The 14,232-nt window shown below is 38.4% G+C and overlaps 1 protein-coding gene across 4 annotated transcripts in view; it reads right to left on the reverse strand.

The window, feature by feature from the left end:
- Positions 1–806: 806 nt before the first annotated feature.
- Positions 807–14,232, reverse strand: part of TSC22D2 (TSC22 domain family member 2) — a 52,143-nt gene continuing 38,717 nt past the window's right edge. For 2 of the 4 annotated variants that reach the window (XM_020980891.2, XM_020980889.2), the window contains 2 exons: positions 4,080–4,131; positions 807–2,460 (listed from right to left, as the gene is read on the reverse strand). In XM_020980891.2, the coding sequence (XP_020836550.1) occupies positions 2,200–2,460; positions 4,080–4,131 (313 nt within the window). In that variant the 3' untranslated portion in view covers positions 807–2,199. Of the gene's footprint in view, positions 2,461–4,079; positions 4,132–14,232 lie in introns of those variants that run through there. The other 2 variants (XR_002323422.2, XR_013483380.1) reach the window with 2 other exon arrangements.

Genomic DNA, 14,232 nt, shown 5'->3' on the forward strand with positions numbered 1-14,232 from the left:
CTTCCAGAAGAATCTGCAATTCTCTCATTATTTATGAACCCTCTTAATAAATCGACAAACAGGGAATTATCATGAGAGAGAGACTGTCCTGGATAGACAATTATTTATCTAGCTTTGAACTGCCAAATATTAAATAAAAAGTATGACTGTTTCATTTCAAGGACTGTCTTTCACACAGAACAAAAATAAGCCCCCTCCTCACTCCAAACAAAAATCAAGACTATTTCCCTCTAGTTTACTACTCAAATTTTCCTAAGCCTAGGACAAGGCTAAGGATGACCTTTGGTTTTATACCAACCTCTGAGAAGAAATGGTTATAAAAGCAATAATTTCAAGGAAAGATTATACTCCTGGTATGACCTCAGGCAGGTTATTACCTCTCCGTCCCTCAGTTTCCTCAAATGTAAGAGCTGGGTGGTCTTCCAATGCCTACATCCATGACCCTAACGAAGGTCCCATTAATCCCTTCCCAGGACAATGGATAAAACCTTTCCCAGATTACTTAATTACACACAACATTGCTATAGCCATCGTTCTCATTTTTATAGGAGACTGGTCTTCCCACATTCAAGAAAGAGTCATATGAAGTCAAGGCAGACAAGGATTTTCTATTCAAGTGTGAGGTAAGTAAATATTAAAAGGCAGATTAAATATTTTTCATAGTCCTTGAAATAATCTGCAAGTCATCTTATACATTAAACAGGTTTTAAACTGCCATTAAATCCATTTTTATTGCCTCATTAAGGAGCAGTTTGAATCAAGAAATGTAAGTCCAATTAAACTTTGAACACATGTAGAGTCAAATATTTCAACAAAACTGCAGTTTAATTTCAGAAAAAGTGTTAAAATATATATATATTTATACATCAATTTCTGACATACACTTAATGTGTTAGTATACACAAAATGATGCTTTCTCTTGAAACTGTATTTTATGAAATGTACATTTTTAATTTAAATACTCAGTATACACTGCACTTAATCTGCATGTTGCATTTATTAAATACATTAAAATCTGCAATGTAACAAAACGTTTCTGCATACGAAATTCAAAACACCATTTTAAATGAACAAAAGATGGCTCACTTCATTTTCTCCTAGTGCACAGTACACTAGCTCAGCTCCACCCACACCAGCTGTTCGTTCTTCTTCTTTGACATTGTTCACAGACTAATACATATTACAATAAGAGTGCTGGATAAAAACATGAGGTACGAAAGTGGTTCAAAGATTACAGGTCATGCAGATCATGCTAGACAGCAAAGAAAATTGTGAATGAGAAAACACTAAATAAAAATACATAAAGAATGTGCATTATAAAAAAAAACTCCATTACACAGCTTTGCTTCTTTGGTTACAAAGTAGGTTGAACAATTTCACAGCTTTTTATTCCCACCCAAAAAAAAAAAAAAGGTCATACGAAATGTTGAAAGCAGAGGAATCATGGCAATTTCTCTATAGATAGTAGAAACAGAAATGAGCAAAGTTTTCTTCATCAAAATAGCCCATCAATTATTTATTATATCACAATAACTGGTGACTACCTGTACAGATGCACTATGGTCTTCATACTTACACTATACAAAATTTACATTCAAGCTGGGTCTTTACTACTGAAAATAAATACCAAAGATAAATTGCCATTAGTGTTAGAAATATGCCAGGATTCTTTTGTTCAATTATTGCCTAAATGTTTTATCTAGTAAATGCAATCCCGTCTATCAATTCCTTTACTGATACTTACATTTATTTTTTTTAAAAATTAAGAAAAAGTTCTGTGACATTGTTCATGTACATTATGAAAATAGCAGCCCTGTAATAAATAAAACACAAAGAAATGAAAACTAACGTAGGCAAATGTTACTTCTAACAAGACAGGAAGGCTCAAGGTAATCCACGGACGATAGGAGACTGAGCGCCACCCAAGCTCTTAAAGACCCCGCCCCCTCATGCGCACCAGGTCACAGGCTTTACTTTCCCGGCTTTACTAACCCTCATCTATGACTTTCCTCGGGTCTTGATGACAGCAACTATGGGGCACACATCTCAAGGTGAGGACTAGCTCTTGGAGGATGATTGTCTAATACTGAAAAGGCCAAACACACGCGTGGCTACTTGCTTTCATATAAAGTGGAGAGAACGCCAGTGGCACCCCGGGACAGGCTGCTTTCAGGTCTGTCTTAGGCGAGCAAGCAAGCTTCACGCTGAGGACACATTCGGCGGCTGTGGAGGCTGCGCTGGCTGAGGAGGCTGTGCTATCGCTGTCTGCTGCTGGGAAGTGCTACGAGGATCGGCCTGGTGGGTGGACAGCTGGGATAATTGATCATTGTTTGAAAGAGATTTTAACAGTGCGTTCTCTCGTTCAAGTAAAGAGTTTCTTTCAACTAATTCTTTTATTTGTTCCTTCAGCACTTCTACCTCTTCTCTTACTGCATACATCAAATGGCTTTTCACCAGATCCTGTAAACAGAATTAACAACGTCAAAGAGAATCAACTCACAGGAAACAGAGGATATAAAAAGAGAAATCAAGTACTTTGGCAAAAAGCATTTTTTTAAAAAACTGACTCCTGCAAACGGGTTTTCAACCTGTTTTACAGTGTATGCAGACCAAATACATAAAGTTGTTCTTCACAAATGCAGCAAATTCAGCAGACAAACCATACCGAAACGTCAAAAGAATTCTCACTGCCGGATAGAGCAAAAGGTAGTAGCAGAGTTAAAAGGTGGATAGAAAGATTAGACAGAAGAGGAAAAGCTGGAACGAAAGGACTGGAGGGCAGAAGAGGTATCTGCTATGTAATTCTAACAATGTGCAACTGCTAGCAACTTTTAAAATTCTATTACAGTGGGGGCAGCTAGGTGGCACCATGGTTAGAGCTCCGGTCTTGGAGCCAGGAGGACCTGAGCTCAAATCCGGTCTCAGACCAGACACTTGACACCAGCTGGGTGACCCTGGGCAAGTCACTTAACCTCAACTGCCTCACCAAAAAGCTAAATAAATAAATAAATAAATGAAATCCATTACAACTGATTTTCCAAAAATTTCATTCGTACTATTTTGAACACAATATTTATTTGCAGATTACTAAAGCGTGTGTGTTTCACCTAGCTGTATATCAAAAGCTGGGAACATAAGTAAATTTATCTTAAGAGTCCACAGAACCCAAAAGGTTCACTGATAATATTTTAGAGGTTGCCTTAAGCTGGACAGGAAAGAAATTACACATTTCTGAAAGACTCTCCTCCACCCCACTCCCCTCCTCCAAAATAAAAAAACCTAACAACCCAATAAGACCCCTTGGTAAAACTTTTTCTCCATGAACTCATAGAAATGGGCAGAACAGTCCCGTGTTGAGCGTCCTGCCTCTGATGCTTATTTATACTTTAGGACATAGAGCAGGTAGACCCTTTAAGCTCTACATCTATGAATCTGAGAAACTTGGGGCCTCAGTTTCCTCAATGACATAATGAAGACTTGGGAGGGCTGGAGTAGATAATTTCTCTGCCATTCTAAATACAGAGCTGTGATCCTGTGAATGAGAAGGAGAAATCATGAAACCATTCATCTAGTTCACGGGCAGGGAACCTGTGGCCTCGAGCTCTAGGCCCTCAAGTGTGGCTCTTTGAATCCAAATTTAAGAGTGTGAAGTATGGATTCAGTCAAAAGAGGCCACAGGTTCCCCACTTCTGGTCAGGCAAAGCTCTTTGTGACTCCAACTGGGGTTTTCTTGGCAAAGATACTGGAGTGGTTTGCCTTTTCCTTCTCCAACTTACTTTATAGATGAGGAAACTGAGGCAAAAAGCATTGAGTGACTTGCCCAAGGATCTCACACTTACGTGTCTGAGGTCAGATTTGAACTCAGGAAGATGAGTCTTCCTGATGCCAAGCCCAGTGCTCTATTCACTAAGCCACCTAGCTGCCAATCTAGTTGTATAAGCCAAATAAAATAGGCCCTATACAAATAAGCATTTTAAAGAGGAATTAACCAAACAAATTTTTGTCGAAGAAATACCCTCTTGCCAACAGAACCAATACGTTTTGGGTCGTGTTTTAAGTACTATTCAAATTCTACTTACCATGGCCTGCTCTATTTTGTTGTCAATGGCTACGACGCTTGCCCCAGATGCACTGGAAGGAAAAAAAAATTAAACATTTTATCAAATGGCAACTTAATAACATTAATTAAGTGCCTACTATGTCCAAGGCATTGAATTCAAGGCATTGAATTTAGCCCTCCCTCTTCTAGCCTCTAAAACAATATGACAAATTGTTAAGAAGTACTTTTCATGCTTTACCTAAAATGTTATACTAGTTATTTGAAATTATCACATTTAATCCATTTTGGGGATTTTTTTTAACTGTAGGTATTCAGTTTCCTCATCTGTAAGATAAAAGGGCTCCATTAGATAGTGACGGTCTCTCTTAACATGGTACAACCACTTTCTGATATATAAAGACATGTCATTCCAGCTAGGAAGTGATTCCCAGTTTCAAAAATCAACATGCTTCTCTTCATACTCTACTAGTTGTGCTAAAAGCCAGACATTTTGCACCATACAGCATACAGCTCTTTCCAATGTCCCAGATACCAAAACCTTTAAGAAAAGACAGTTACTCTCCATGCTTTTTAATGCAGAAATTCTAATTATCACTTAACTGGGGGTGGGGGAAGCAAACCATCTGAATGATTCAGAAAACTCTACAGCAAACCACATGAGCAAGAGATTAGTGTTCTGGAGCCTGCAAGTCAAGCCTTTTGAGGCCAAAATCCCTAACAAGCTATCCTATTAGGTTAGTTTTTTTTTTGAAATTTGAAAACACTTAGCATACATAAGCACACAAATCACATTAACAAATGAACCACCTACCACTGCTTAAAATTAAACTGTGAAAACTGAGATACAACATGACTTCTAGGTATCGCTGCTTATAGAGGAGAAAATGTACACTTTCTGTATAAATAGGTACCCTCACATATGCCAAATAAGGGACAGGGACTGGTCCAATGCTGAGATGAGGAGCTGCCAAGGGCACTTGTGAAGATGGGGTTAAGTGACCACAGTCACATGGCTTATGGGGGAGGAGTAGGGCTTGAACCCAGTCCAGTTATCTATCCATTACATCGTGTTGCCCTTTTCATATATAAAGGGCTTTTTAAAAATGATGTTGTATTAAACAGAAAGTTATTGACATGCTTTTCAGTTCAAGAATCACTGTCAGTTACATTCTGAAAAATTTCTAAAAATATTAATGAAAATGACCTGGGCCACATTTTGTCAAATTCCAAAGCGAAGTCTACAATACAAGAAGCATTTAAATTCAACGTTTGCCTCAGAACTCTGGGTCACAGTACCTTCCATATTTTGCTATTTTTAAAATTTCTACATGTCAAGATTGAAACCATTTCTAAGCAATTTTATGACTTGAAAGTCCAATTAATTCCTAATTAGCCAAACATTTATGTTAAATGTTATCTTTAAATGACTACTTAAGAGTATGAACTTGAACAAGTGACATTTTTTTAAAAGGCAAAATTTGACTTTGGGTTAAACACAACTCCTATTACAAGGTAGTCAACCATGGACCTTCCTTGCCTCTAACAATGTCAAATGTGTGACCATGGACAAGTCATTGAACCTCTCAGTAGGTTAGGAGTCATTTTTCATGGTCTATGGGGAATCATCTTGGTAAAAGTAGTCCTCACATTTACAAAGAGGTAGATTTTGGCTGAATGGGGAAGCTGGTCAAATGCTGAATGCCAGGCACAAGCTACGTTTGAGGGAAATAGAGAAAGGCAAAACTAGCCGCTGCTCTCAAGCACTTAGTTCATAGTCTAAGGGAGAAATGACATGTAAACCACGAGGTACCCAACAAGACATCCTTAGGAGGAAGGGACAGCACTGAGGGAACTGGGAAAGGCTTCCTGGAGAAGTTGGGATTCTAGCTGAGACTTGAAGGAAGCCAGGAATCAGGGAGTGGAGTGACTTGTGAAGGAGGACAGTGTGCCCAGATCCAGGGTAAGAGAGCACCCCTGATTTTGAGGGGTTACACAATGAAGGGTGAAGAGGGAGGAGATCCAGCAATAAGGGGCCCTTGTTATGAAGGCTACCTTACTGACACTACCTCCACTTCTCTGCTTAGACATTTACAGAGGATGCCTGAAGAACCTCATTTTATAAGGCTGAGTTTCTGTGCATTACCACAACCAGCAAGGAAATCATGCAACCTCTACAGTCAAACCAGAATCTTTTCCACTGCCTTGCAATCAGGTTCTGTTCCAGACAAGTGGCCAGGAGGACACTGGTTCCTGATCCTCCAGTTCCCAGACACTGCTGCCCCCAGCTTTCCTTACCATACATCCAGCTGGTTCTCCCAGTACAGACGAGCACCTTGGCCTTCTTTTTCTTTCTAAGGAGCTCTCTAGGTTTCAATGTTTGCCCCTGCCCCTTCTCACTCTCCTTCCTTGGGGATCTTCTCCACAAAAAGAGTTAAAAGGGACATCCAAAGTTTTATCTTCTCCAACTCATACCAGGAGTCTCTCTCTACAGAACAGCTCCAAAGAATAGTAATGATGGGAAACTCACTATTTTCCTGAGGACATTCAACATTTGACCAGCTTCCCCATTCAGCCAAAATCTACCTCTTTGTAAATGTGAGGACTACTTTTACCAAGATGATTCCCCATAGACCATGAAAGATGACTCCTAACCTACTGAGAGGTTCAATGACTTGTCCATGGTCACACATTTGACATTGTTAGAGGCAAGGAAGGTCCTCCATATGCCTTGACCTGCATTCTTATCAAGAGATCCATATATCTGTCTAATTGCCTGGGCTGCAACTCACTACAAAACCATGCAGAACTGACAAATGTAGCTGAAGAAAGCAGGGTTAATATATACCTTTCTACTCAATTTAAAGGGAAATCAAACATTTATATAGTCAACAATTTTAGGTCTAAAAATTCAAAAGTTAATTCAGTGCTATTATAACTTAAAACTGTACTAAGATTTCTGTGACACCCTGTATTAACTTCTACACAGCAGAATCTTCTTTCACTTTTGCCTAAGGCAAGCTCCCAAAGACAGAAAAAATGAACTTGAATTTACTGTGAAAATAAGCTAAAAAAAAAAAATCACACTTTACATTTCTGCCAAAGTAGACTTCTGGCTGCTCAGAGAATTAATCACCCCATATCTCACCTCCAAATATTCAATACATCTAATCTCTGCATCTTAGTCACTGCTCAATTTCGGTGGCCTCCCTCCCCCAAAGCATACCCTGATCTCCTTTTTATTAAACACTCCAGCATTATATTTGTGTGCATGTTGCATTCTCTGCAGCAGAGGTTAAGGTCTTTGCATTACCAGCACAGTCTTGCTTATGATATGTACTTATTATTTGCTAAAAGGGTGAAGATATAACATGGCTAAAAAAAAAGGGTAAAAATATTTTGGTAGCCTCTTGATAGCACTACAGATAATAACTATATAGTTCCTTCCTAAAAAAAAAATCTTTTAGATAAGCAGCCTTTATTTTTACAGGCAAATTTCCTACTAGGTTACAAAAAAATGCTAATGATCAATAACTAGAAACAGCACCTGCTGAGTAACCAGGTGACATGGTTCATCTTACCCTTTGGGGGTAAAATGAGGATCAGATGGGATTTATTCTAAGTATAACTGGCTGCATGATGTCTACTTGTACCATGTTCCTGTCTCATCTTTATATCCAATCAAATCCCATAGTTACATGTCTTTAAAAATCCAACTGTCTGAACCAAAAAAAAAAATTCATTTGTCCCTTCAAGACAGACCTCTTGGTCCTGAATTTACAACTTCCATCACACAAATTACAATACTCTTTGCCTTCAACCATAAGAGTTAAATGATGTTTGTTTTAAGAGCACTTCCTCTGGCTTAATTCTCTCTAGAATCAAATTTTCAGAAAGAGATTATTGCAAATTCATTTTTTGATAAGATTAAATCAATGATATTCTAAGATAAACATAAATACTTGATTCAAGGTCTCCAAACAGCTTTGAATACAATCCTCCAAAGATATAAAAGCAAACCCTTGATTAATTGGTATACCTGGGAAACAGGATGTTCTGGTTAATTGAATTTTCTGATAAATTAGCGACTGTGTTCTATATTCCTTTCCATTTTAATCTCTGCATTAAAAACCTAAAGCATTAGTATTGGCTTGAATAGAAAGCATGGGCCAAAAGAGCTGGGTTCAGCTGCCATCTTCTAGAGAACGAATTTGGACAACTTAGTTAATCCTTCTGGACTTCAGTTTCCTCATTCTTAACATGAAGATTAATAAATAATTGGCCTTACAAAGTAGTTATGAGGCTACAATGAAATGGCTATAAAAAGTACCACATATACCTGTAAAGGGTTACAGCCAATCAATTAATGAGTGTCTTCTACCTGCTAGGTATTGTGTCCAGCATTGGGAAGTGTTTCCAAGTGTGGTGCAGACCAGGAAAATAAGCTGGAGATCTGAAGAGGTCAAAGCAGGGGAACCACTGAGGACACCCTGGATTCAAGTCAACAAGCACTTGTTAGAGGCTGGGCACTAAGAATACAAAGATGAAAATGAAGTGATAGAAAATGTGGCTGGCCCATGTGATTTCATTGATCTAGAACAGTTTCCCAAAGCGTTCTCCCTTCTTCCCCCCCCCCCCCCCCCCCGAAGGGGACACGATAACACAGTATGGTAGTAGCCTTGGGCACAATGGGGGGGGGGTGTTGAATAAATACAAGGGGGCAGTGGAAACACAAGAAGAGAAGAGAAGAAAATTTTGAAAACCGTTTGTACGTGTTTTATCTGTTGTGTAATAGAGTTAAAGTTATAGTGATTACATTATTTTCCAAATAAACACAAAATCTAATCAGTGGTCATGTCTGCCAACAGGTCTTAACAAGCAAGTGCTGGTGGGCAAGCCTGTTGCACATTGTCGTGAAGTCCAGTATGCTTCAGCCGGAATATATGCATGTAAATGATTTCTTTACAATACAATACTATATGGTTATATGATACAATATTGGGTCATGAAAATTTCAATGTAGGAAAAAACCCACAAATTTACAATGAATTATTAAATTTAAGATGCATCACTTAAAAAAATTTATATTTTTGAGAAATGATGCCAATTAAAAAACAAAACAAAAGGCCCCAAAAAATGTTAAAGAAAGATTTCGGGGGGGGGGGGCACAGCATTGAGTGTGAGTATTTTTTTTTTAAAAGGAGATGGCAAGCCAAAAGTAGGTAGTTTGGGAACCTCTGGTCTAGAGGATTCCCAGTGTGGAAGATTTCCCTTGCAGAAATGGAAGGCTTGGACAACTGCCCACCTGACACAGCTACTCCAAGTCAAGGCTTGAACCTAGGTTTTCTTGTCTCCTAGCCTGTTCCTAGTCTGCTGCCTCTCTAAACACTTAATAAACAAACAGTCATGTGGGATGGGTGGCAAGGGGAGGGAACATTATTGTATTGGATTTCATTCATTTGTAAGGGCTACAAAACATTTTTTTCTCTTAAGGTCTTCTGAAGGGTCACACAGATGAGAGCTCAGTGTTAGACCTTGAGAATTTGGGAGATCTATCTAGCCCATCCCCCAGATTAAACTAGATGCCACGGTCTCTTTTCAGCTCAAGCTGTCTGAAACATCTGAAACTTGTAGCAATTCAAGCCTTCACGTCCCCCGAGGTCAGAGCCCCTTATTTCTTGCACAGCATACTACAATTACTTGTAACGGTCTCCCAATGGACCTACTCTACTACTGCACCTTCTCCAAGTCATACTTCACACAGCTGCCAAAATAATCTTCCTAGGCATCGATCTGACTATATCCCTGTCCCTTAAAAACTTTTATAGCTTCTTGCTGCCTATATACTAAAATACAAACTTCTTAGCTTGGCATTTAAGACAGGCCACACTTATTTCACACCATTCTCTCCTTTATGCATTCTATGTTTCAGACAAACTGAACTATACTGGTTCACCAATCTTGTCTTATACTCCTTTCCTTCAGGCATTACTCCCTGTGCTTTCTCATCTGTCAAAATCTTGCTCTTCCAGCAAGACCCAGACTAATAACAGATTCCTCAAAGCCTTTACCTACGTGATCTCTCCCTTTCTCGAAGTTTCTTCTTGGCTACTTCAGCATACTGAATTGTTTCTATGTTGTTTTTCTCCATGGTTTTCCTCCCAGTGATCCAAAGTGTGGGATTTGGCTATTTAAGTTCTGGATAAAAAATTTTATACCAGACTCTGCATGACATCATCCTCCTTTTATTTAAAGTCAGAGCAAAGAGCGAGGGTTCCTCCCACTATACCATACGGCCTTCATGATCATCAGCACAAAAGATTTAAAGGACAGGACAGCATGGTTAATAAAGTCTGTGTGCAATTTTTAAGCCATATAAATCTTTCAGCCATCAAAGCTCTCACAGAACTGCCTAACTCTACTGTAAATGACGATGAGTAAGTAACAGGACTAGGAACAGTGTTAAAGAACCTAAGTGGTCCAGAACTATAGAACAATTCCAGACTGATCAAGGGTTTACAGTAGTAGAAAGCATGCTTTGTTCTATCCAATTAAGCACCACGTGCTAGTGGTTACACAAGTGCATGGATTCAGATACACATGCAACTAAATTTTGTTCATCATTTATCTTATCTTGCACATTCCCAGAAGGCTCAGCTCTGAGAATAAGGGAGGCCACTTCCTGGAAGAGGCTTTCTTTATGCAGCCAGTAGAAATGTTAACATCTGTGACAGTTATATGTTGAAGACATAAGCCTGTGTGCAGAAGTCTAAGATAGTTTGTTAGGTAAAGATCTTTTTTCAATCTTTTTTTAATTACCTTGCTTCATACATATCTGGATTGTGGGAGCTGAGAGATACAGTCACCTCCTGGCTCTGAATTCCAACTATGTGGGAATTAAGTTTTCTCATCAATACAGTGAGTCTGGATAAGACAATTTCTAAGATCCTTTTTGACTCTCAAGGGTCTAAGGTTTGCTGGACTAATTAACTCAAAATTAAAGGAGTTGACAAATCTGAACTTGATAAATTGTAGATGAACATACAACTTAACCATTTCTGTGACCCACAGAGGTATATAAAGAAATTAAAAAGCCTTTGAGAGAGACAACTATAGACAAGGAAATGCAAAGCACTGCATTAAGCAGGCATTGTTAAAAAAAATTTCAATGATTAACACCAACTATTTGATTCTACTTACAGTAGTGTTAGCAATTTCCTTGCCCCTCCTCCCCCTAACCTAATTGGACAACTTCATCTGAATGAGAAAGACTCACTGCGTGCTCATGTGGTTAGTATCAGGCCCCACCATTTCAAACAGCACTACAAACACTACAGAGCAATAGGGTTCCATCTTGGCCAGCCCTGACTGCACACAACCAGGAAGAAGCCCATTTTCTCAAATGAACTGTATCAATATCACATGACAAGATTAAATAACATAAAACTCTTCTGCATATCTTCCGAAGAATATGTGTTCAAGAAAGTAAACTTAGAATTTAATAATTTCCAAATTAACCCAGTAACTCCGTTAAAAAAAATTACAGTGCTTCAGTTCCCTACAAATTTCTTATCTCTAAAGGCACGTTTAATATCATCCTTGTACAGTAACCATAAACATTGTTAAATTCGTTGATAGATGTCATTTATAGTATTAATGACATGAAAAAACAGCAGTTCCCTTTTCTACCTGTTTAGCCTAGAATCATTTTCACCCTTAGTAACTAGAAAGAGCTACTTGTAAAGCTATTCCTTGCTGCTTTCCAACTCATGAGCACAACTATGTGAAGAATTTTTACTTTAGACTCAGAGCCTCAAAAACACTGACACAAAATAAGTCAAGCACCTACACAGCTACATACAGTTATATTAGTACTGACAGTTCTAAAACTGCAGTAGTACTGCATTACAACAGGAGTACTGACAATCTCCCATCATTATCACTTGAATGTTTGATTCCACGGGAACCTCGCAACAGCCCTGGGAGGTAAGTACAATCCTTTCATTTCAGTGAGACTAAGTGCCTAGCCCAAATACGATTATTAAACGTCTGCGACGGGATCTGAACCCAGACCTCTGATTCAAGCCTGCCACCTACACCATGCACCACAGCACACACTACCTCAAACTCAGTGCAGGCCTGAACCAGATTAAAATATAATTGTGAAATATTTAACAAAATAAACATGAATTAAATAATACCACATAGATAATGTTAGTTTGTGGCTTTCTAAGTCAACAGGGATTTGACCCCACTGCACTACATCACCCTGCTGATACATCCCCATGCATCAAGCCCCCCGAAAGTCAAATAAGAATTATAATCAAAATCAGAGAAAATTATTGTTGACAATGATCATTTTAAGATAATGTGGCAAGAAAAGATTATTCACCTATTAACAGACATACTAAATACATCTAGTTGTAATGAAACTATGTTTTGTCAGAAACTCAAATCTTAAAACAGATGATCTGAATGGAAAACACTGAATTCCAGAAATTCAGATGACACTAACGAGGTTTGGTAATCTTCAATATTTAGGCCAAGGTTCTCAAGACATACCCCTGAGCCTCATCTTCCTTATTTGTATATTGACTGTAATAAAAATGAGGGCTAAATTTTCTTATATGCTCCCACTCTGGTGACTCTCCTTTAAAAAAAAGACTAACAAAATGGAATTAGTTTTTCTGTTTTCACTTAAAGTAAACAAGGAAAGAAAGTAAAAGGAGAAAAAATCAGGACAAGATGAAGGAAAAAAAATTCCTCCTATGTTGAAATCTAATTCTCCCAGGTGAATGAGTTTAAAAGAATTATAGGATCAACAAGTTTTATTCCTACATTATACTTCAAGCATAGGCATTTCACATTAAAAGCTAACTTTCCCCAAGTAATTCCATGTAACTAGCCAACATGATGTAGTTAAGAGAGCCATATTTGGAGTCACAAGATGTGGGTCTGAAACCCAGAGCTGCCACTTAATGCCTATGGATGTTGGCCGGTCACTTTCCCAACTTGGGCTTCAATTTGCTCATCTGTAAGATGAAAGAACTGAACTAGAATATAATTTTTTTCACTAGTCAAAATTTAAGGTCATGGCATGTGCAACTCTGTGCACTAAAACATAATATTTAACCAGCTTACCAGAAGGTAAACAGGTAAAGGGAAAAGAAGTAAAAACTGTAAAAATAGTAAGCTATCAAAATGTCTAGATTGTAAATGGCCTTTCCTAACACCCCAATTCTTCCTCACACTAACCTACCTAATGAGGTTGCAAGCAAAGTTGGCCAACCTGCCTGGGAGGGGGGGTGGGGTCTTCTAGCACAGGGGGCCAGCCCCCTCAAAGGAGGGCCCTGCCTGCTCCAGCACTATTTCTTCACTATCAGCCAGCTATCTCACCCTTCCTAAGTGACGACCATTTTGATATCACTGTACTTGACAGTCAAGATGCTTTATTAACCATATTTTAAGCTGGGAAGCAAACAAGGAATTTTAACACTGAAACTTAGCACCCAGAAGAGCAAAAAAAAATTCCTATTAATAGAAAATTAAGTATGGTTTTAGGAAACCATGGTACTGGATTGTGAAGTAAGCACAATGGTAACATTCTACTATTAAAACCAAAAACTTGGGCAGCTAGGTGGCACAGTGGATAGAGCACCGGCCCTGAAGTCAGGAGGACCTGAGTTCAAATACGGCCTCAAACCAAACACTTGACACTTACTAGCTGTGTGATCCTGGGCAAGCTGATTAACCACAATTGCCTAAAACCAAAAACAAACAAACAAACAAACCTAAAAACTATGTTATCAATTATAATCTTTTCTGCTGCTTGAGTTAATAAAATCTGCTGCTAATTATGGAATACAAGGAAACAAATGTGGCTGTTATATCAAATGAATCAGTTTCAGCACACAACTTGTCAGTTGTTTTTTGAGAATGTTGGTAACCTAACATAGAACGATGTTTGACAAGATGAATAGATGTTTCCTTCCTGTGAGTCAGACTGAAACATTTAAGTAGAGTGTGAGAAAGGGGTAGGAGGGAAGCACTGTATTAATAATAGTGGAGGAGTTTTTACTCCAACATTAGAAATATAGTTTTAAAGTTAAATCTGATTGCACTTAAATGATAATCACTATAGCAATACCTAGGTGATTTTTATATATAGCATCGAT

This window comes from Phascolarctos cinereus, unplaced genomic scaffold (assembly GCF_003287225.1).
Source record: "Phascolarctos cinereus isolate Bilbo 61053 unplaced genomic scaffold, phaCin_HiC Scaffold_7;HRSCAF=346, whole genome shotgun sequence".
Lineage (NCBI taxonomy): Eukaryota > Metazoa > Chordata > Mammalia > Diprotodontia > Phascolarctidae > Phascolarctos > Phascolarctos cinereus.